This window comes from Chamaea fasciata, unplaced genomic scaffold (genome assembly GCF_029207755.1).
Source record: "Chamaea fasciata isolate MVZ Bird 193981 ecotype frontalis unplaced genomic scaffold, bChaFas1.0.hap1 SCAF_1, whole genome shotgun sequence".
NCBI classification, from domain to species: domain Eukaryota; kingdom Metazoa; phylum Chordata; class Aves; order Passeriformes; family Sylviidae; genus Chamaea; species Chamaea fasciata.
Window position 1 is genome coordinate 47,809,857 of NW_027094086.1, and position 23,838 is coordinate 47,833,694.

Consider the following 23,838-nt stretch of genomic DNA (forward strand, 5'->3'; position numbering starts at 1 on the left):
CTGCAGCAGGAAAACAAAAATCAGCTACTTTGGCTCCTCACTTCACACCCAAGTTTTTGCCCCCTGATCATTCACAGGAAACAAAGCCCACCTGCAGTCCTGGAAACAGCCAGGCAATCTTTACTCCCTTTGGGCAGCCTGCCCAAGGCCGATTCTCTTTATCTGGGTTGGTTCTCTGGGTCACCAACCCAAGCCTGGCAGCTGTTGCACCCACTCATACCACACTAGCACACAGCCTCACTGCCATGCTGAAAAATACCACTGAGCCACAGTAGGGACCTCATCTCATTTCAAACGCTTTGAACAGAAGAAAATATGATTATGGGTGAGGATGTCAGGAATACAACTAAAACAGGATCTAGGACCTAGGGAAGATTGGAGGCAACACACATGGATAGGAGCAGTCTGATCTTGAGGGGCCACTCAAGCAAATTTGAGCCTTCTAATATTGCTTGATGGGGGACCCTGAAGCAGATGCCCTGGGACATTTGGTATCTAATTTTTACTCTTTCCAGAGAAAAGGTGCTAACATGACAAGTAGCCATATCCCTTTCCCCCTCACCTCCAAATGTCAACTCTGAAGCTTAATTCTCGCACTAGAAAGAATCTCTGGCATCAACCGGGCTTGTTTGGCCTCATTAGTAACCAAAACTCATGGTCAAACTCTTTCTTTGCTCTTTTGCAGCCCAGCCCAGGGCTGTCACTGCAGAGAAATGGTGATAAGTGAGGAAAGCTTTTGGCCAGGCCATCCATCAGGAGCAGTGAAATCAGTAATATAAGTGCCAGAGCAAAGTCCATCTCACACACTCAGAGTTGTGCTGGCTCAGCAGGACTAAAATGCAAAATAATTATATATAAAAAAACAACAAACCTTTATTTTGTCTTGGAGTAGCAGCTCAAGCAATTAGCACATTTGGAGTGCAGTTTTGGTAAGTATGGAGATACATTCTCACAGTCAAGCCTGGCTTTGAGGACCTCCTCAGTACCTTTTCAGTAAGGCAACAGCGTGCTGCACCCCCTATGACTCTTACAGAGGGTTGAAAACCTGACAACCCTGCTTCTGGTCCAAGGAGGTAAAGCATTCCATTCTTAATTTTTTTGCTGATAAGAAATAATTGGAAACACTTTCTCTATGAAATATTGGGGGTTTCTAGGGTTGTTGGTTTTTTTTTTTCTCCCAATATCACCTTAAAGAGCGTTTTAACCCTCAGATCCAAGAGGAAGGTTTCCACATAGGGCATCTTTATATGCCCCTGCAAAACATATTATCTCCAGGAACCACCCTAAGACAGACCCTGGGCTAAGGTGGTGCTGAGAAGGGAGCCAGGCCTCCTAGGAGCCCTCTTGTACAGGTGCCACAGGGATTCAAAGCAACATGGCCTTCCACAGGCCACCAGCAAGACCATCAGCAACCAGGTGACATTTTCTGCTGGATCAGCAGCCTGAAACTGGAACACGCTGGTCTAAACCTCCTGTTTTATGGTGACTCTGAGCAATGCAGCTCTGACACACCCAGCAGGTATGGGTTATGTGCTAAGCTTTTCAGAAGTGGCACAACAAACATCACCCTGGCAAGAAAAATGGAAAAGAAAAAAGGAAACAAGAAAGGATGCTGACCCTAGCTAAGGCTGAACACTCTGAAACACCAGTTAGCAACAGCTCTTTTATCCATTTAAGTGCCAACACTTGTAAAATCACAAATAAGGGCATTTTAGCCAGTAGACACTTCAAGAGGAAAGATATCCACTCTCTTGTCCAAGCCTTTTGTTTTTTAAGCCCGTGTTTCTCTGTATGGCTCAATTTGCATTTAGATAGGTATTTATTTTTGTAAATCACAAGATCCAAGCTCACATGGCCCCAGGGCTAGCAGGGCTGGGGTACCTGGCTACATTAACCCACAGGCAGCCAGGATGTGAGGTTGCCCAGCACTGAGTATGGCATGACAGCCCCGCTAAGGGCGAGTAATCCCCACTCCTGGCTGGCCACAGCAACCCAAACCCCAGGCAAGGCTCAGCCTGATCCCTTTTTTGCTAGGATCAGTTTTCACTTCTGGCATAAGGAGGCAGCCTCAGCTGTCAGGTTTGGAAAACCAAAAGGCAGATTCTTGGCTGGTGCAAGTCAGCATAGCTTCACTGGAGGCCAAGAAGCTACCCCAATTCACCCCAAAAGAAGGTAGGTCTGGCACAGAGAGACAAAGAGACACACTGTAGCCACTTTTTGGGTATAGAGGTTGGGCATACTGGCTTCCCAGTCCAACAGCACTGCTGATATAGCTGGAAATCACACCTGGCTGTAAGTCTGGCTCCAACAAACTGAGCAATGAAGAGAACCAGTCCTCAGAGCCAGCAAAATGTTTTCCAGTTCCTTCAGTAGCTAAAATTCACTGTCTTCTCTTCTCAGCAGCAGTGCCTTCAGTTTTTGCTGTCCTTCACCTTTGTCCACAAGAGGATGCCAGCAGGCACTCAAAGCCTCTGCCACTCAGCAGTTACATCTGTAGTGGGTAACATCCTGATATTTGCCTACTCAGGGAACCTGGGTGACACCCTTTAGCTGTGATGTGAAGGGCAAGCAAAAACAATGATAGTCCTCACAGAGCATGAGCTCAGCTCCCCAGACTTTCAACAAAAAATCTCACATGTGCCCATGAGGAGCCTGTGTTGGTAGGTGGAAGCCTTAGTTTTACAGATCATCAGAAGGTGTAGTGAAGAGAGCTGCAGAAAAAGCACACAGTTCAGACTTAGGAAGGCAGAGCAGATGCTTCAGCTGGACACCTTCCTTGCAGCTATCAGACATGTCGCCTGTACCAGGTACATTTCTATAGCTTTTAATGTAGCTTAGTAATTGTGTTGGAGACAAAGGAAAAGGCACACTGTACAGAAAAAAAAATCCTAAAATGATACCCTTTTATTTGTAAAGCTCTGATGAAACAACTTTCCAAATGACATCCCACTTAAAAACCAATGAAAACCAACCTAACTATGCATCAGTCACACTATACAGATTGCATCCTACATTTTCAAGATGCCTAGATATCTTCTGTAGTATTTACATATGTATCAGTTAGGTAGTAAAGTTTCATTGCAATTTGTTGCTTTCCACCACACACTTATTCAATGGCAAAAAAACCCCTTGGGGATGCATTTGCATTTTTGTCCAACACTTCGGAGCAGATGGCTAGGGCAATTTTCCTGAGAGAAGGCTTGTTCTTTGAAACTCTTGCTTTAACAACTGGAAATACAGAAAGTGGATGCATTTTTGTTGCGCTAAAAAGCCTAAGGATGCCTAGTTAAGTTTTTCTTTTAAATTATTTACGTACCATTAAGTTAAAATGTTTACATTCATTCATTCGTATAAAAACTGTTGTTAAATCTTATGCAAATGATTTAACACTGATTGCTGCAACGCAAATTGCACTTCTTTAAAAAAATTATTGTATATATGGAAGAAAAATATCTGATTGCTACCCTGTTTACAAATTTTGACTGACTCTACACAGTTCAGCCAGGAAATATGGACTTTCATAAATCTCAGTCACAGTGTGCTTTAAAAGTTATGTCGCAGTCTTGAAAAGTGAGTAAATATTTTAAACCAAAAAACACCAATCCCAAAATCTCCTTAACCAGCTGGACCTCATGGGACTTGTACCAAATGTGATTTCTTCCAGGGACATAGCTGGGCTTGGAAGAGCAGAGCAAGGCACGCTGAAGATGGAGAGCACAGAAGGAGAGGTCTGACGGGGTCTGTCTGAAGACATCAAATGTTTGGTGCGAGAAGTCTGCATCAACTCAAGCTGTAAGCACTTCTGACACTCATTAAAAGTATCTCACTATCTCTAGTAATTAAAGTCTTTGCTACTCTCTCCTCGACACTGACAACTTCCACCAAATTCTATGGGGGAAAAGGCGATGAGAGAGTGAAAACAACTATTTAATCAGAAAGGCAGCGCTGCTGGGTAAGTTGAGGATGTATTTCTGGAATCTATCAATAGGTGAGGGTTTATCTCTTCTTTTTTGTTGTTGTTTTTTCTTTTCTTTTCCTTTTTTTTTTTTTTTTTTTTGGGTTTTTGAAGGGGTTTTTTGAGAGTGTAAGGCTGCATTAGCTATCCCCGGTGGTCATTTGCTTTCCCTACATTTTTCTTGCATAGATGAGGAACTGGATGCTTCGGCAAAGCCTCTTTCGGAAGTAGAAAAACACCTCTGCCACCAAGGCTCAAAAACTGTTTCAGAGGAATGGTCTTTGCCAGCACTCTCGCTGCCGCTGCGGCCGCTCCACGGAGGAAACCGTGCGCAGATGTCTGGGGGCTGCCAGGACCCAGCTTCCCTCTCACCAGGTCACGCCAGAGCCAGGGCACACCAAGGATCCTGTCTCACGGATGCTGTCACTTCAGCCGTGGAGGTCAGGCTGACTCCTGTGTACAGCCCATCTTGACCTGAATACTTAAGGTTGCTGCTTTCAGGACTGGTGCTCTCTCCTGGGCCAGACATCACCGAGGAGCTTGCCTGCAGGGAGGGGGAGAGCAGAGAGAGATTCATTGAGCAGATGAGCTTTACACACACCAGGGCACATGTAAGTGAGAGCACAGAGGGTCTGAAGCGCAGCCATCAGCACAGGATTTCTGTTCAAAAATGGGGATTGCCCTCTGCTTGCCTCCATGCCCTGAAACCCTGAAGCAAAAAAAGTCTCAGCATGAGCCCAGTCGTCCCACCCTGCTACTGGGAGTGATGTCTGCGTTTGAAGAGGTGGAAATGAAACCATGTGATGTGCAGAAAACTTGGAAATCAGCTCATGATTAAGAAGGAAATGTGCATGTGTCCCACTGCCCCCTACTGAAGAGACACAGGTGCCAACGTCAAAAATGTGATCTGACAGTGGTGGCAGCTCTAGTTTTTTCGCCCCCAAAAGGGAGAAGCCAGACACATCCCAATTCTCCAGAAGCAGATATGGAGCACCTCCTGGAAAGCAGTTTTCTCTGGGCTCTTTAGCCCTTGAAATGCTTAAAATCATTCCTGACCCTTCAAAACGCCAGCCAAAACCACTTTAGGACTGGCCACTAAAGGGGATGGTCTTTTAATCTCTGGTGGAGAAGCACTATGCCTTTGAAGCAGGAGCATTTTTGTTCTGTCCCCTGCACAAGACAACATGCAGGAGAGCTCTGGTAGGCACAGAGATGAACCTCTGAACCACACTGGAACCAGTCCATTTATTTTAACAGAGAAATGGAGAGTTAAAAAGACAAAGGAGCAATCATTTTTTCCATGAGGCTGAGCAGATCTGCTAAAGAGGAAAAATTCGCAGTGCCAGACAGAGAAGGGGCAACATTTTCACCTGATAAAGGAAATGTTTAAGAGCTGACTTCATGCAAAATTAACTCTTGGATATGTCAACTTTAAAACCTTAATTTACTTGTTAATGGATAGTCTTTGGATGAAATTCTTTAAAAAAAAAAATCTATCCTAAACTGTGACTGCAGAAGCTTCCTGCCTGCTGTTTAAGTACGAAGTATACATATTTAATCATTTTACAAGAGTAGAGCTCTTGGCTCTCCTGGAGCTGTGCCAAGCTAGCAGTCCTGAGAGAAGAAAAGCAAGGGTTCATTTATTCAAAGGTAATTTCCAAATGGTGTGATGCAGGGTTCTTGTTGCCGTGCTTGTCCCAGGGAAAACCTCACCTTCTGAAAGACATACTCACTGCTAGCAGCCATTTTTGTCTGAAATAACCTGGGCTTCAATATTTTCTTAATCTTGTATTAAAATGATAGACCGCTACTATTCTTCCACCCAGTCATCAACCATGATCCCAATCCACTAGTCACTACTCAGAAATGCAGAGGAGGAAGGGGAAAAAAAACCCTATCTGTTCCCCAAAACCAGCTGAAACAGCTCTAAACCTAAGAAATAAGTTTTATCAGTCCCTTGAACACACAGTTGCCAATCAGTGACAACGAATCTCTGTATCCTCTTTCCCTGTGACAGTGCATGGAGAATTCAGTGAGGCAGGTTCCATGCTAACCTGTACAGTCCTGATCTTGCATCAGCCTGGCTTTTTAAAAGCCTTCCTTTTATTTCTAATACCTCAAACAGATTTCTGTCAGCACAAAAGACATACTTTTTAACAGCTTCAGTCTCCCCATAGTGGAAGAAGGGTTTAAATTACTGTTGAGCAGTGTTTGCTTAGCCTGAGCTAAAAATACTAGGAGCTGCTTTGAAAGCTTCCCATTTGCCCATATTTGCCACTGCTGTTCTGGTAGGCAAATATCTTATCAGTACCTGTTTTTTCCGGGCTTGGAAAGTGTAATTCACCTTTTCCTGATTCAGCCCTACAAAGGTGGGGTGCAGGGTCCCACAGTTTCCATGTGAGGTAATCAGGTACCCCTCCCTCAGGCACCCCAGAAGAGAGGACATGGAGGCACGTCCTGTTTGAAGACTGCCCATCCCTGCCTGTCCAAGGCTGGATTCCGGCTCTGTTGAGCCAGGACGGGCAGGACCCGGGCAGGACTGCTGGGCCTGGAAACCCCACCCCGGTAATGTCATGACAAATCCAGGCAGCTTGGGCAGCTCCCAAAGTGAGACATGGAAAACAAACTTTAGCTCATGAAAAGGACGTGACGGTATCACAGTTCTGTTCCTGAGCCTGCCTACCTTCGCTCTTAGTTTTCCAGCTTTAAGGGATAAGAGATGACAGAAGTTGCACTTAGTTAGAGGACTTTAGAGGACTTTTTTCAGCTGAAATAAATAGCTGAACAATGCTGATGAAGTCAATGAGGTCTAATTCACAGCTTCTGGCTCTATCTATAAAAAGGTAATGTCTTTATTTTTCATTGGTGAAATCTGATAATAGCATAGATGAGGAAAAAATGGAATGAAGCCCACTGGGAACAGCCTTCCTCCCAAACAAAGAGGGAGGTTGTGTTTGTATCTGCAAAGGTTCTTCTTTTTACCCAAACGAGGAGGAGCTGGTCATGAGTCAACCCCCAGGCAGGTTGTCTGCATCAGAGGTGGCCTTTCTGTGGAGGACCTGCCTGCCACGTACAGAGGAAGACCTCTGCCAGAGCCACAGAGACAACGAGATTGCACCAAAACCTGCTGTCAGCACCTTAGAGGGGAATGTACTCCCACTAAAGCTGCTCCAGATCAAAACCAGGCTGCTCAGGCTGCAGTGGACAGCACTCAGGGAACAGCAGCAGCAGCTCTGGCTGAAAGACTCCTACTTTCTTCCACCCACTCCTTCCCGCACTGCCTGCCCACCACAAAGAGCAGGGAGAGGGGATGGACACTTTCCCCTCTGGCCTTCCCCCACTCCTCCACAGCCAAGAGGGAAATGCGCTGGGCAAGGGCAGCTGGAGGGGGTGACAGAGGGCCTTGATCTAGACCTTTGGTCTATCAGATAGACCTTTGCTCTATCCACTTAACACATTCAAAATGCTCCATGAATTTTGGACATTACACTAAGTCAGCAATAAGCTGAGTCTCAGCTGAGACTCTCTTCCTCCTCAGCCTAGTTTACTTTCGCAACACATAAATGATATCTACAGTCAGTTAAAATACACTTGCAAAGAATTCTTTCACACATGAAGTGTTGTGGCAAACTGGTGGAGTCCTTAATTTTCCAGCCTCAGCCTCCCTGCAATAACTTCCATCCCCACACAGAGCACGTTTTCCCAACACTGTCACTCCTGGAATCTAAAGAGCAAGTCTTGGCACTGCAAAATGATGGCTTTTTTTACTGATGTAACGACCCTCTTAATACACAAAGTTGTCATTTCTTGCTAGTCCAATTGATCCCTTTGTTTATACTGCAGACGTGTAAGTTTACATGTCTTCTAATCTCTCCTTTGTATTATAGCAACATAAATCTGTGGTTAATACTTCATTAATTTCCTGAGGGAGGCAACTTCCAGCATGGCTTGGAAAACTGATGACCCACTGCTGTCAAGGGCTGTATGAGTAACTGGCTTTATTGCTTTGGCAATAAAACAAAACCAAGCAAAAGGTATGCGTCCATATGCCTATAGAATTTTGGGATAGAAGCAAAAATACTTTTTCTTTGCTTTTCCCCACTGAAACAAAAAAGCTGGATTGCTTCCTTCTGTTTGATATAAAAATGAAGTGCTCTCTTTTGGATACATATACACAGAGCAAAGAAAATGATTCAATGTAAAAGAAAAAGACTCAGCTTATGAAACTGAGTGGGGAGAAGAAAGTAGCATCCCATTTTGTCCAGGAGTGAGGACTGAAGCAGAAGAAGTAGGAGACCAAGAAAGATTTAAACTAGAGTCTGGAGTATCAGATCTCCAGCAGCATACTGCCCTGTCTGCCATGCTCTTTGGTATTTTAGGTTGCCACGTTCCTCACACCTCCTGTTGATCTTATTCCATCTGGTTTAGATAAATATTTACTCATACCAGGACTGAGGCACCGTGTTCCCATTTTCCAGGTGAAAGTTCTACCAACCATGCTGGTGAGCCTTTCTCATGGAAACTCTGTCCCAACACCTACAAAATTATTCCATGCAGCTGGAATATTATCATCAGGTAATCTGAAGGACCCCTGGACATTCAACTTCCCAATACCCAGGTGGTTACATGTTGTTTTAAGAGGTTGAATCTCCAGTTCATCCAGACTCTGGGATATACTCTATGGAGGCTGATTTCCCCATAGCCAGCATGAATGTCCTACCAATTTACTACCTAAACAGGAGCAAACAACATCACCTCTAACCAGCTCACAAATCTTCTTCTGACGGGAAAAAAAAAAAAAAAGAAGAAAGCAAATGCAGGAGAAGCCGTTCATCTAATCTAGCCCCATTTGTCCAGCATTTGCGAGACAGTTAAAACTGCATTTTCCTGCAAGCTCATCACATGCGGAGGCCATCTCAGTCAGCTCTCTCATTTCCCACCCTTCAAAACTGAAGACCCAGACCTGAACCACTTCTCAAGGTAAACTTCTGGGAGAAGTAAGCACTAATTTTACCTCCTAAGTTTTTCTGTGGTGTGAGATTATGGTCCTTCTGAGAAAACTCCAAACTAGAGGCAAAGGACACAGGAGAGTCTTCTGAAAGAAGAGCTCCCTTGGTGCTGCTGAGCTTTTTCTGACATCAGTTGTGCCCCAAGGAGCCTCCATGTCCTGCCATAAAAAGCAGATTTTACAGCAGGTTTCATACTGCCTTTAACCTAATAAGGGAATAAAGTCCTTCTGGTTATCACATTTGTTGGAGCCCCTGCATGGAAATGGATGGGTTTGCACTGCAGACCATGTCCTTCGTTTAGCAATTTATTTGGTGGAGCTTTTCCCTGTACAGTTTCAGCAGCATCAAAGGGAGAGCAGGTATAGATGCAGATGCAGGCTGCCTGAAACCTTCAAATCTTCTTTTTATGGGGATGTAAGGCAACTTCATATATCATGCAGCTGGACCCTTTCCATATTAGTAACACAGGACACCCAGTACTTATACTGCTTAGGAAAACAGAAATAGGCCTAAATCCTAGATCCAGATGTGAATTTGGCAAATAGCCCCTTTACAATGGGACAACGAAATATCTCCCATCCAAACACTTCTACATTTTGGGATGTTTGAAATCAACTTTGCCCCCACAGCAATTCATTAATCGTATCTCTTAAATGTTTAAACTTCAGCTAGAACGTAAAATCAACATTTAAGGTTCTTGCTAATTTGTCTCAGAATTGGCATCATGTAAGATTCCCTTCATGAAATGGATAGTCTCAAAGACATTGCCAAGAGTGATTGCTGCCCTCCTCTTTTTCTGCCCTCCCTTCTTTATTTTACTTTAAAGAGATAAAGAAAGGTAGGGCAAAAAGTGAATGTTACTGACACAAATGACTTCTGCTGAATTTCATTTCCATTAGATTTCTACATAACTGGAAACTTTTTTGGCAGCCTCCCACCAAAGGCATAATAAATTGCTTTTGTACCAGTAGAGGAATTTGTTTTCTCTGTTTCATTTAGCAACAACATCGCTGTGAATTTCACACAAGAGTTTCTAAAACATCATCAGATTTCTCTGCCTAATGTCAATTTGGCATTTTCCCCCTCTTCACAGAATAAAGGCTTAAGAAGCAAAAACAGAGGAAAACAAAAACAAGCTGCCATGCCTGTTGCGTAAGGCACAGGGAACAAACCAGGTTTGTTATTCAAGCAGGTGCCTGTTTTTTGGCAACATCACCAGCACCACTGTCAGGAATCAACATCGGTCTTGTTAAAATTACCAAAGATTATAAAGCCTGGATTCATCCATCTGAGGGTTTTATTTTCCCTCCAGTCATGAGCTGGAGAAGTTTATTCTCCTTGTGCAAAGCTAACGCCTATTCTAGAAATAATTAAAAACCTTTGATCTGTCAATGGATCAACTCAAAAGGAAAAAGAAAAAATAATCAAGGAAAACAGAAGTCTAGCAGAACATCTTTGCTTCAGCATGTGATCTGCCTTGCTCTAAAATGCTGACATCACTTCACTCACAACAGCCTAAACGGACTTTATGAGTGCTCAGTCTCTTCCATAGGATTTAGGCCCTTTAGAAATTATTTGGTGTCCTTTACAGCTAGTGACCATGTTCCCAAATTATGTCTGGGACAACAGGAGCCAGTCTTAACTGCCACCACTTTCTACTTCAAACTTCCAGTCTCCTGAGTCCTCATCCCTTTAAATTACAGATGCTTGGGCAAAGCCAGAGTGAAGGATGTGACCATGCCCGTGACATATCCTGACAGCTGCTCCCCTGCAAATCCTCTTTTCATTTACATAATCTGGGATTGGGGCACAGAGGTGGGAGATCAGCAGCCCTCCACATAATTTGGGATGGAGTCAGAGGGATGCCCATATGTCTGGTTGCCACTGCAACTTCCTCTCCTCAGGGCATGTCACAGCCCCTCTCCATCACTTCCCTTCATTGAAATTTTTCACGAGGGGGTATTTGCAAGGGCTTTGCATATGCAAGGCACATCTGATCAAATCATGGTGGGGAAAATGCTGTGCAGATGTAACCATGCTGCCTGCTGGATATAAGGGGACAGATTTTCCCAGCTGCTGTGCAGGTGTCCTCTCCCAGTCTGATCCACTATGGAAAAATTGGGGAGAACTGAAGTTCTGTCACTGGGGATGCCATCATGTAACTAAGAGCAGCCTCAGGGTCCTTCCTGGGAGTTGCTCTTAGTTGCTAACAGCTCTCAAGGAATCTTTTAGCCCACAGTCCATGCCCCTATGCCACTCTCCTCTGGCACCCACACAACTCCATCTGGCAAAACCATATTAAAAGTGGCACTACTAAAATTATAACATAAAGATTATTAATAACGTGTTTGATGTGCTCTTCTAGGGAGAAATAGAAAGGAAGTCAGGTTTTAGGCAGCCAAGAAGGCAGCAGCATAGTGGAAAAGAAATCTCGTCTGTATGGCCTCTCCTTCCCCATGGCTGTCTGTCCCCAGACAGCACATGGCTGTGCTGCCTCAGGGTCTGCTGGGATTGTGCTTCCATTTCCGTCTCTTACATAAATCTCCCCACATTGCTCAGGATCACAAGCACTGCTTAAGGTAATGCAAGGAAAATTTAAGGAAAATTTGGCTACTTTTTTTTCCTTCTCAAATATAAGGGAGAGCTCAAAACAGTGCATAGTAGTTAACTGGGAAAGTCTGAAACTGCAATGGTTCACTTTTCAGTTAGTGTTACTCTTTTTTTGATGTGATCTGTTTATTTTCCTGGATTGACAAGGTTTTCTCATGTCCAAGACAAGCCCTTTTAGTAATATCCTAGTCTCACAGGATGCAAACCCAAAACCCAGTGCCTCTGAAATTGGGTGGCCCTGTCAGTCCACAAACAATCGCATTTGCTAAAAAAATGGGTTTTTCCTCCCCTTGTACAATGAAACTTTGTACATCAGAAATTAAACTATTGAAAAGAATTTGGATGTTGGGAACACCAAGACATACTGAAAAATAGTTATTATAAACAATGTCTTCATTAGTAAAGGACTAAAGAAAGCTACATTAGGAAAGTTTCTCAAAGAAATGATGTGGCAGATTAAGGGATACAGAAGGCTGAGAAGTGAGTGTGGATATGGATAGGTACAGCCAAGGGGTTAGAAATTAATCTACATTAAGCTTCACAACTATAGCAGTAGTATTTTTCACACACGCTGAGTGAAGAAAGGAAGTTTGAGATGGTTGGAGTACATGGTGTAAAATAAGGATCAAAACTAAAGCAGGGGATGATCAGCACTCCTGGGTGCTCCTCTGGAGCTTTGTGCTGCCAGATGCTGAGCATCTGGCCCCTGAAGAGCCCTCTGTGGGCAGAGGGCTGAACCCCCATGCACTGCAATCAGCAGGGTGCTCCAGCCTGGTTTCAGCTGGGTTTGGATCAGGGTTTAAACGCACATTTTAGTTTAAAACGAAAGCCTTTATGATTTACTTCGTACAGCAGGATAATATTTTTCTGGGTTTTACCTGATAGAATTATATATATATATATATATATGTATATGTGTATGTGTATGTGTATGTGTATGTGTATGTGTATGTGTATGTGTATATATATATATTTAAAAAAATAAAAATAATTGTTTCTTGAAAGGATCAGTTGGGCATGTTTTATTATCTTCTGTCCAAAAGAAGACCTTTGAAATGAAAGAACCTGGATATTTAAAACAAAATGTCTGCGGTTAAGCTGTGGCTAACAATCATAAAAATTATATAGATCTTAATCAAGAAGGTTTGCAAAGTACTCCAGTTTGTCGTTCTGTTTACAGTTATATGTAATATCCTCTGAAAATCTTGTTCTAGTATCAGCTAACAAAACTGGAAAGTTTGTTTAGATTATTATTCTGCTAGATAAGATAAAAGCTGTGATAACATTGCCCAGTGATCAGCCTGCTTGCAGACACAGACACTCACCCCAGAGGCTGCAGTCTGTGCGCTGGGAGAAGCAGTTTTGCTACAGTCATCTGAATTAGTAGAAGACGTGGATGTCGGAGTCATAGGAACTGCAGTAGTACTGCTACCTGAAAAATTGGGAATTGGTATTAAAAAGAAATATTTTCCAGATGGAGAAGAAAAAAAAAAACCAACTACAGACTACTGCAGCTACACTTCCTTATATTTTATATTTACCAGAGCATGCCTTCGATTTATTTATATTCTTAGGTTTTCGCTTCCTCGTCTGAATTCCTTCTTTTTTCATAGCAAGAGGCCGAGGAACCTGAAAAAATTAAATTTCCACACCAATCACAGAGTTGTATATGTACTCTAATATGAAATATCAAAATACACTACAGGACCAGATGTGATATTGCAAGTGTCTGTATAGCAAGTCAATTCTTTCTGTGTCACAGTACTAATTCTAAAAAATGTTTGCATTCTATTTTTGCCAAACAATACTTTGATTCAAGGGGAATTGTAGCTGAACTAAGAAAGTAGGAAGACTTTTTATTTCTCTATGCAAACTTGGGAGTTTTTTCAACCCCTCAATCAATCCATAGGAAAACAGCACAGAATTAGGGAAAACCAGCTTCATTTGGCAATAAGCCGTAAGAAATTAAATTGCATGGGGTATATCTGATCCTTGATTTATTATTGCAGTCAGTTAGGAATTATCTCCAGTGCCTGATTCTGGAAAGAAAGAATGAATATGAGAAAAAAAATCATCCTCATCCGGTGGAACAGCAATACAAACCAGATCATCATGAGGAAATGTCTTAGGACAGAAGCTTTAGAGTAGAAGAATTGACTTAGTATTTCTTCCTATAAGCAGTTCTACCCGTAATACAGCTTTATGGTATCTGGACTTATATTTATAGGGATAAATTTATATTTAAATGTGCTCAAGAATCATCTTTGTGTTCTTCACAAGGATAATCACGCTACAAAAACACATGCTTAAAATATATTTTAACACCAGTTTGAGGAAAGGCAATTCTTGTGTTTTCTATAGTTCTAATATTTCAACCTGTGACATAATTTACACTTTATTGAAGGCTCAGCCATGTCCCAATCATTCCTAATGCCCTTGCTCTTCAAACACTTATGCTTCACTATAATGCAATCCACAGGAGTCTCACCCAAAACACCCTCCACCACATTCAGGACAGAGGGGTTCTTTTACTTTATTATTGTCCAACAACGGCTGAAATCGCATCTAAAGGTTTTCTGGCAGAGCAATGGCTTGAATTACAGTCGAAGTTTTGGGGGCATAGCTATGTCTGTCCATGAAAAACTGTCTCATTAAAGGTCTAGGGTTTCTTTTCCCCACTAAAGACCTGGTTTAAATCCCAGTGGCAAAAACACCACTGCTACTCACCCAAAGGTGGTTTCTTTACAGAAATCTGTTGAGAGAGCTACAGTGGCAAACACATAACTAGTCAAAGGCATAAGAAGTCAAAGTGGGACAACCATTTTCTAATGTCACACATTTTTCCATTGTTGTATGCATTTCACTCATCCTTTTTTTTTTTTTTTTTTTTTTTTTTTGAGGACCACCCCTTCCCCAAAGCAGCATCAGAGCTGGCAGGGGATCTCCCCTGGTGAAGCAGCCACTTACCCCATGGAGCTTCATGTAGAGGCCACAGGCATTGCAGACGGGCTCGCCCTCGGCGTTCCTGCGCCACAGGGTGGTGGTCGTGGTGTGGCAGTTGGCACAGGACAAGCCCATCCGCCGTGACGAAGGCTGGAGGCAAGCACAGGCAAACACGGGCATAAACAGGCGGGCAGGAGAGAGTGATTTATGTCTTTATGGTTCGTAAAAAGTCCTTTAACACATGGCGGGGATGGTAGGAGCTTTTTTTAATAGTATCTGTCAGCAACAGCCCAGAATTAGAACAGAATTATCCTCATATCAGAGAGTGGAAAGATGGTGTGAGGAAGTACCAAATGTCTTTCAACCCTGGGCAGTCACAGCAGAGGCAAAATTCTCATTTGGCAGCTGGAGACCAGGAGAAGTCTGTTCAGACCACCAGGCACACAGTTCTTTTTCCATCAGGACAGCTAGGAAATATCTACACTACAGCTCCATTGAGCTGAAGAGAAGGCACAACACTTCCATGCCGCCTCTCCAGACAGTTCAAAGCCCTCTCCCCTGTATAGTGGGTGAAGAGACAGCTCTGATCCTGCCACTGATACTCCTGACTCATCGGAAAAATCAGCTACTTTAATCACCTGCCCTCGGTGGCACCGCATCTGGGGAAAGCTTCCCTGGGCATCCCAGGGGTAACATGAACAACAGCACTACTTTCATTAAAAGACCTTTTTATCATCACCCATTTTAGCTTCATACAAAAAACAACATGCCTTGGGAGTGTGTTGTACAGAGCAGAGCCTCCCTCAGCCATCAGAAAAGCTGTGAGGGACAACAAGGTTCCCACTGCAAACAAGCCATTTATGACACTCTTCCGTGGAGTTTGGAGCCAAGATGAAGCAATGCTGTATCAGAAATAACCGTACAACCCAGAGCTTTATGGCCACAGGCTGTATATCATAAGTGAAGGCAGTCCTCATAAACATGTGAAATGAAGGTGAATGGGTTATAAAAGTCCCTGTAACAACTGATCTCTTTTACGTTCATCACAAGCAAAGAATTCCAGCTAGATCATAAATCTAGTCTTTTTCAAAGTATCGCATTGTCAAAAAAATACAAAAAAATCTGTGCCTAGCTCTGTGTCTGGCAGCTGAACAAGTTTACACGAAGAAGTCAGTTTTAGAGGATTGCATTAATCTTATTCTGACTATAAAGTGCCCATAACTGAAATTACTAACTTAAGGGTACAATGCCCTTCCTCTTGAATCATTTACTGCTGGGTTGTTAGGTGTAACTGGGTCACCTTTGATACCACAGGGCTGCCTGCCACTGGGGAAACCAATAAAAATGTTTTGAAAATGAAGAATATTCTGAGTACTAACTGAGTTTCTTGGATATTGTCTGTTTGAGTGTCTTTAGCCGTAAACCGTCATTTTACACCACAGCTCAGAAAGAGTTCCAGATTAAACGCGAATTTTGTAATCTTGAATCAGTAATCCATTATTAAGTGCGCAGGGAAAAAAAAGCAAACTACCTAGCCAAGTGTTATATAGGCTGAAGTACACAAATACAATTTTTAATCTTAAAAATCCAAGTGTCATGAAAACAGAAGTTTTGACCTAGTTATTAAATATGTACAGACACAGTGCTCAAATTGTGTCAACTCAATACATGTTTTACATGATCACATTGAGTAAAAGAAAGCTGGTTGTAACACATATGCTTCATTTTCTTTCTCTGCAAGTGGAAAGCTGTCAGCTGTTTCACTCTGTTAAATCTTTTTCTTTCCTACGCAGCCTGGTCTAAACCTTCATACATTTTATTTCAATAACTTTTGGTCATTCCCGTATCTAAACAGACACCGAGTTTTGGCATGGTTTGAAGCTAAAACATCTTTTCTGATGCAGGAATTTTATCAGAAACTTTGGGGCAATCTAAACATCTTTAGCATTTTCAAAACGTTTTCCCTTCTCACCTACATATTTCCAAGTGTATGAACACACAGTCACGGTTGATTTATAGTTATGGCCAGAGTACTCGGTAGGGATTGTTATACAGAACTATTTCAGAGTTATTTTGCTGAGGTGTCAGACTGAAATCGAGCTATAGTTTGACTCTGCTTTATTCTTCTCACCCCCACCCTTCCCTCAAAAAAAAAAAAAAAAAAAAAAGGACACAGAAATGCGAGAACTGAGTGTCAACTCCTTGAAATCTGCCTTGGGCCAAGGTGCCACAGCAAGTTGGGCTCTGACACTTGAGGCAATTGGCAGATCTGGCCCCTCCACTGCATCTGTTTCCACTAATGGGATAACACCTTGTGTCATGAAATTTACTGGATGACCAGCTAGAAAAAAAACAAGCATCTAGCAGCAGCAAACCTCTGACTTTAAGTTCAATTAACTGTTTGGCTTAAAGAAAGGTCTTTAAGTGGAGGTGGGTTGGTTCCCAAGCGCTTACTGTCTGCCCTGATCGTTGTGTGTTTGGGTCTTGTTCCCCCTCGGTGCCGTAAGGGCACTAAATTTAAACGGTTGTGAAATAAAGAACAGTAGGTGTTTTAGCCCAAGGAAAAAAAAAGCATGGAGCAAAGCAGCTGGCATGACTGAAAGGGGCTTGAAAGGCTGATGAGTTTGATCCACTGTCTCCATACACAAGGGTCCAAACATCAGCTTGGATTATTGTGGTGTGATTTATTGTGGCTCGCTCGGTAACAGCCATTACTGAAGAGCGTATTCTTTCTGTCTGCTGACCTCCACCCAGATTTGCTAAACATAATGTGCAGTTCCCGCTTGTTAAATTTTCTCCTTGCCTATTCAGTGCCAGCCTGAGTTATAAACAGGGGTTCTGGTTTGTACTATTTATTTCCCCCCCTAGTTTTAGGAGTATATTTTTAGAAAAATTGCCGCTCATTTCTTAGGAGTAAAACAAAACAAAGGCTATTATCATTGTTTAAACAATTGGTTTTCTTTGAATTATATACAAAACTTGCTTACATTCCCAAGGATCGAGCTCTCAGCAAACAAAGCAGGTCTGGAGAAATTCCTAGCCCTCTGAACAAACATTTTCCAACCTTGATTCGTTTTTGTTTTGTTTTGTTTTGTTTTTCTGTTGGAAACGTCCGACATCACCAGCACAAATTTCTTCCAAGCCACTGAATCCCCCTCACAGATGGGGTTCATAGCTTGAAAATCCAGGCTAGCCCATGCCTAGTATGCAGCTCACAAGGGGACAGAGAGATTTTGCCAGCTCAGAGCCTGGAAGTGGGTCCGAAGCAGTTCCCAAAAGGCTGCCAGCCCTGTCACCCCTCATTGTGACCAGTTTGGCCTGCAAACCTGCTCACCCCACTTCGGTTTTGCAGCCAAGACGATCACCAGGTTGATACACTGATCGCTCTCCCCCGTCCTTGCCCCAGATTTCTCCCTGGCTAGAGCTGACAGGGGTTCCTTGGGTGGAAACTCCTCTCGCCCCCCTCCTCCCCTCCCTCCAGACTCACCACTCTCTTTTGGGGCTTGATGAGGGGCCGGCTGAGGCCGTTCATTTTGGTGTAGAGCCCACAGGCGTTGCACAGGTAGTTTCCGGTGCCATCCCTCCTCCACAGGGGGGTCTGGATGGAGCCGCAGTTGACGCATTCCCGGCTCTCGGACAGGTCCTCCAGCAGCTCTGGGGGCAGGAGCAGAGGGGAGAGGCGGTGGGCACGGCCGCCGAGCCCGGTGCAGCCCCGCGCAGAGCGGCCCCGGCCCCGCCGCGCCGAAACCCGGGCCCCGGGCGAGCGAGCACCCGGCCCTCAGAAAAGCGATTCCCCGGCAGTGACGGCGGCCATGCGGTGATTTTTTTTTTTTAACAAAAATCCTCGGTTTTTTTCTTTTCCTTTTTTGGTGGTGTGTTTTGGTTTTTGGGGTTTTTTTCCCTATTTATTTAAATGTGCCGGCCCGGCGCCGCCGTTGCTCTCCGAGCCGGAGAGAGCCGGTGCGCCCCGGACACCGACCCGCCGGAGGGCTCAGCCCCGACCCACCCTGCACTCCCGTCGGGATTTGACCCTTGGGAAATTCGGCTGGGGTCCGGTCGAGGGGAGAAACCCCCCGCCGTGGTGCCCACAGGACGGAAAGGGAGGTACACTTGCCCTTAGAGGGGTGCAGAATAGAGAGCGAGGTGGCTGTCAGAATAGAGATTCCCAGAGCCACCCTGGGACGTGGATATGAGGAGCTGTCGTTTTGCCCAATATTCTCTAGGGTCGAGGCTTGGCAAAAACTTTTCTACCCTAACTCTTATCTTAAATGCCTCGCAACTAGTAAACTTCAAGTTTAGAGACAGCGTTCGGGGCCCTGGTGTGCCAAGGAAGCGACGGGCAGCGGCCGCTTTGCCTCATCTATTTGGTCAAATTAGAGCTGGTTTATAGGGAACAGAGGAAATGGAAAAATAAGCGATACTGCGCCTTCTGCTTTCACAGTTACTGAGCATTGAAGGGAAAAAAAGAAAAAAAAAAAGGTTTAAATGCAGGGCGGAAAAAAAAAAAAAGATTACCCACCTATAAAAGCTAATAATTTCACCCATGCGAATCCTTGTTCCGATTCACCCCTCCATATTTCAAGGAGGGAGGAATAAATACTTATTTTACATTGACTATACCACATTATGCAGAAATAATAAAAGGAGATGTTTGGATTTTTACAGCAGCTTTCGAGTCGAGTCTGAGAATGTATGTTTCAGACTCAGAGCGTCATTGATTTTTTTTTTTTCTCCCTCTGCTACCTGCCTAAATTCATCATTGGGTTATTCTCTTACATTTCACTGTACAGGGAAAGAGAGCTCGTAAAAGTCGAGCAGATTTGGAGACTGGGATGCGGTGACACGGCGGGCATTGAGCTGAGAGAGAAGCGGCCTTTTGGCCCGCGCCCATCCAAATACGTTTCTCTCCTCCCTTCGTTTGCGAATTATTAGGCGCTAGAGAGGAGCGGGCACACAGCAAAGTCCAGAGAGCACAGTTCAACTCACGTAGTTAGCTCCTAGCTCTTAACACATCGCTAAGATTTTAATAATCTTTGCACTAAAAGCACCATTTAAAACTGTTACCAGAAAAATGCTTAGGGCTTCAAGGACGCCGGAATTTAAACAGTAATTTGTCTCAGCTATTTATTTTATAGCATTGCCTTCGTACCTGCAGAAAGGGATTCTACTGTGACAATATTTCTCAATTCAAATTAAGGCATTTTCAAATATTTTTCCCCTTAGAGAATGAGTAATGCGCTTATCCCCACGGAAAACAGAATTAAGTTTAAATTTTAGATACTGTTTTAACATCTCTAAGAGTAACGTTAAGAAAGCATGATCAAACTGTCTAATATTTAGCCCTAAAAACATGTGTTTCGGCTATAATTTTCCTACGGTTTTGAAACGGGACAACGCGTAGCTTCGGCTTTGCTGCCGCGTTTTGCCTCGCAGGAGCAGAAAACTCGCCTGGCCCAGGAGCTCCGGGCTGCTTCACCCCGCGTTACACCGCGATACGGCTGCCCTGGCACCCGTCCTTTCCCTCATGGAAAGGCTAATCCTTTCCCCTCCAGCCCCCAGTACTGGTGGGAGAGACCCGCTGGAGCAGGGGAAGCTGCTGTGCTCCTCGGCTGCCTTGACACTCCTGTCTCAACCTCCTCCAGCGCCCAGCTCCTTCACTTCTCTTACTCACCCCTCTCCTCTCCCTGCCGTGATATTTTCCAACCCCACGTCTCTCCCGAGAAAATAATAAAATAAAATAATTTTTAAAAGCAACAGAAAAAAAAATCCAACTGATTTTTCCCCTCCATCACTTAGTTTCACCCAAAAACTTTCTTCGTATTACCCTGAGATGTGTGGCTTCTCCTAGCACTGCTACAACTGATTTTCTTCCCTCTGTCATGATATTAAACACCAAGTGGGAGGCTTAAAATACTTAAATCTACAGGTTATCACCGAGAGGCGGGAGAAGCATTGTGTGTACAGCCCTACAGAAAGATGAAAATCCATAGGGTAATTTTCTGCAACACTGCACTGAAAGAGAAAATCATGGTGTCTATAAAATATATGCACCTGGTGGGTAGTTTATGCTTAAATGAATGATGATCAAACCTGTGTGCATACACATATTTACGTAAATATGTATATATACATTATATATGTGTGCATAACATATATATATAAATATACATAGCCACACACACCTATTTATGTATACATACACTTATTCTAAAGCTGAAGAGATCACAATAATTGCTAATCTTTCTACCTCTGACTAAATCATGGCAGCTCAAGCTCCACTTCTACAATTGATTTAATGACACCGAGAATTTCCTTAACTAAAACAAAAAGTGAGGATGGGACACCTCGGAAATGAAAACAAAACTCCAGCAGGAACATTGTCTGTATTTTAGCAGCAGTTTACAAATTAGGTTTCCTCATTCATATACGATGTTTTGCTTCACTGCTTTTCTTTTTTAACGAACCAGCGAAGTGTTTTGTAGTTGAAATAATCCCAAATGGGTTTAAGTGAGCCCCTGCTATTTTCTTCCACGAAACAAGAGAGATTAATTTGCAGTGAATTTGTCACCGTTTCGCGTCCAGATGACCGCCTTTAGGGAAAGCAGGAAATTACTGATTTGGAAAAAATAAAAATTAACTTTACACCGGGCAATTCGTTTTAGGATCTCTGGGCTGGTAACCCCGCTTGCCATACTCCAAACAACGCCGCTTCTTTTGAGGTGTATTTTTTTCCCCCTAATTCAACACAAACGACGGGAGTTACCTCCGCTCCAGAACAGCCATGGTCCCGGGACCGGCGTCCTGCCACCGACCCCGGGGCCGCTCCTCGCCAGCGAGCCCCTCGCCAGGGCAGTCCTACCGCCCCCCTCCCCCCCCGCCCCCCGTGCCGCCCCTCCAGCGGGCAGCCCCGGCATGCGGTGACCCTCCCTGCCCTGCCCGCGGGTCCTACCTGCGCTGGGTGCCCGGACGGGGATGGGGGCGGCCCGGCCCTGGAGGCAGTGCAGCATGGAGTTCTCGAAGGGCGCCGTGGGCCAGGCAGGGGTGAGCTGCGGCCCCACGTAGGACGTGTAAGGGCCCGGGTAGGAGCCATTGAGCGGCCGGGCCAGGGGGCTGTACTGGTCCCTGGCGCCCAGGCTGTTGCTGTAGGCGCCGGGCTCCCGGGAGGCCCCGTTGGCCACCGGCGGGCTTGGGGAGTAGGGGAAGCGGCCCGAGGGGTGGGAGCCGCCGCCGCTGCTGTACGAGGGGCTTTCCGCGGCCGGCTGGGACCAGACGGCGTGGCCGCCACCCGGGTGGCTTGGCTGGGCAGCTCCGCTGCCCTGCAGGTACGGCAGCGTGGGCAGCATGGAGCCCACGCGGGTCGTGGGCACGTAGACGGGCGAGCTGGGCGTGGAGTGCATGAAGCCGCCCGGAGATCCGTCGTAAGGCGTGGGGCCCTGGGCGGCCGAGATGGCGAGGGTCTGGTACATCTCCTCGGGCTGCTCGGCGCCGAGGGCGCTCAGCTTGGGGCCGCGGCTGGACCAGATCAGCTTGTTGGTTTGGTCTAAGTCCGCGAAGAGCAGGATGTCCTCCCAGCTGGGACGGCCGGAGGGGTGCGGGGTCCCGAAGTGGACGTAGGGGGCGAGCAGCGACCTGCCCTCGGCGGCGGGCGGCGGGGCCGGCCGGTGGCTGTCGTCGGTCTCCGGCCGAGGAGTCTTGGAGGTGCCGCGTTCACCCTGGGAGCCGGAGGAGGAGGAGGGCGAAGGAGGAGACGGGCGCGGCTCCCTGGTGGCGAAGGGACAGGAGGAACCGCCGGCGTCCGCAGCGCACCGCTTCACCGCGTACCAGCCGCCTTCAGCCACGGCCATCCAGGTCCCCTTCTAGCCGCTGGGTGTGGATGGGGAAGGGCGAGGAGGGGGAGGAGTGGAGGGGGGGATCCGCAGGGCAGGGCGGGGAAGGAGGACACAAAAGAGCAGGGAAGTGGGGGAGAGAGAAATAATAATAGCAAAGTTTGCAAACAGGACAGCTCGTCTCCCTCCCGTAATGAGATTCATCAGGGCTTATCTGGCCCCTCTGAGCGCTTAATCAGTCATGCCGCCTCGGCACTGTTGTCCCTCGCCCCGGCGGAATGGGATCAGGCAGCCCAGGTCAAGACGGGCCGGGAGACGCCAGTCCCGCGGGGCCAGGGGCTCCGGTCCCGCTCTTCGCGCCGCGGGAGGGCTGCTCCCCTCTCCTTTCGCTTCCCGGGCTGCGGATTTGAACATGAAGCACGCCGGGGCAAAGGTGGGCGTAAGGGCGTGGGGCCAGAGGGGGGCGAGGGGGCATTTTTCCCTGTCTCTGCCCTTCCTTGGCTGCTGTCGTTGTTATGATTATTTCAATGAATGAGTCATTTGACTCTGTTCCATCGAGAAAACAATTAGTAAGGCGATCCCTTTAAGGTTACTTCGCCGGAGAGCGATGTTAGCTCTTCCGCGCATCGCCTCGCTTGTTTGAATATTTGCAGCCCAAGGTCACAGAAAGGAGGAGGAGGAGGAGGGAAAGGCACCCAGGAGACGGGAGATGCGCCGGGCCCGAAGTGTGCGCGGCGGCGGCGGGACAGGGAGCGAGGCCGGGCGGGATGTGCCTGCCAGAGGGGCCGGCTCCAGGGGACAGCCCCGGCTGGGGGCCTGTCCCGAGTCCCCGCACCCCTTCCGGGGGTGACACCCGTCCCGAGCAGAGCGGCGTCAGTTCGGAGCTGCCTGCATGAGGGGCCGGACTGACACAGAAAGCCCGGTGTCCAGCCCCTGAGAGATGGGGCAGAAAGCGAAAGCGGACACAGAGAAGTGACAGCAAGAGAAGACGAGGCTCTCCGATCTCAGCCCACCTCGGGACTCTCCAGATAACCACAGGCACAAGAATACAGGACACACACACACAGAGCCCCCTCGCAGATAGGCACCAAATACGTCTTTCCCTCCTGCGAGATAACTAGGAGATAAGGCTCCGGCAGATAAGGCTCCAGGCACCGGCATCGGATGTTTGCCCGCACGGTCTCCCTCGGCTCCCCCAGCCAGGGGCAGCCGCCGCCGCCCCGCGCTCCCCTCGGAGAGCCCGAGGGCGGAGAGGCAGCGGCAGAAGACCGAGAAAGAACTAGCGAAACCGCGGCGAGGCAAGCAAAGAGAGGGGTCAAACCTGATGCCGGTGCCCCGCATGGGGCCGGGGCGCGGGGCCGCGGCGGGCGGTAAATCCAGTGCGGCGGGGGCGAGCGGCGGCGGCAACTCCGGCGGCGGAGGCCGGCGGCTCATGTATAAAAAGGAGAGAGGAGGCGCCTCTCGCAGCCCTGCCGGAAAACTGCAGGCAGCCGGC

At 46.2% G+C, this 23,838-nt stretch overlaps 1 protein-coding gene across 1 annotated transcript; it reads right to left on the reverse strand.

Moving 5' to 3' along the window:
• Positions 1 to 2,872: 2,872 nt before the first annotated feature.
• GATA6 (GATA binding protein 6) lies at positions 2,873 to 23,748 on the reverse strand. Its single transcript, XM_066182538.1, has 7 exons — positions 23,665 to 23,748; positions 21,467 to 22,380; positions 18,005 to 18,171; positions 14,542 to 14,667; positions 13,116 to 13,203; positions 12,900 to 13,006; positions 2,873 to 4,499 (listed from the first exon to the last, which is right to left on the reverse strand). Exons 2-7 carry the CDS (start codon positions 22,359 to 22,361, stop codon positions 4,332 to 4,334), a joined length of 1,551 nt encoding a protein of 516 aa, XP_066038635.1. The 5' UTR covers positions 22,362 to 22,380; positions 23,665 to 23,748; the 3' UTR covers positions 2,873 to 4,331.
• Positions 23,749 to 23,838: the final 90 nt, after the last annotated feature.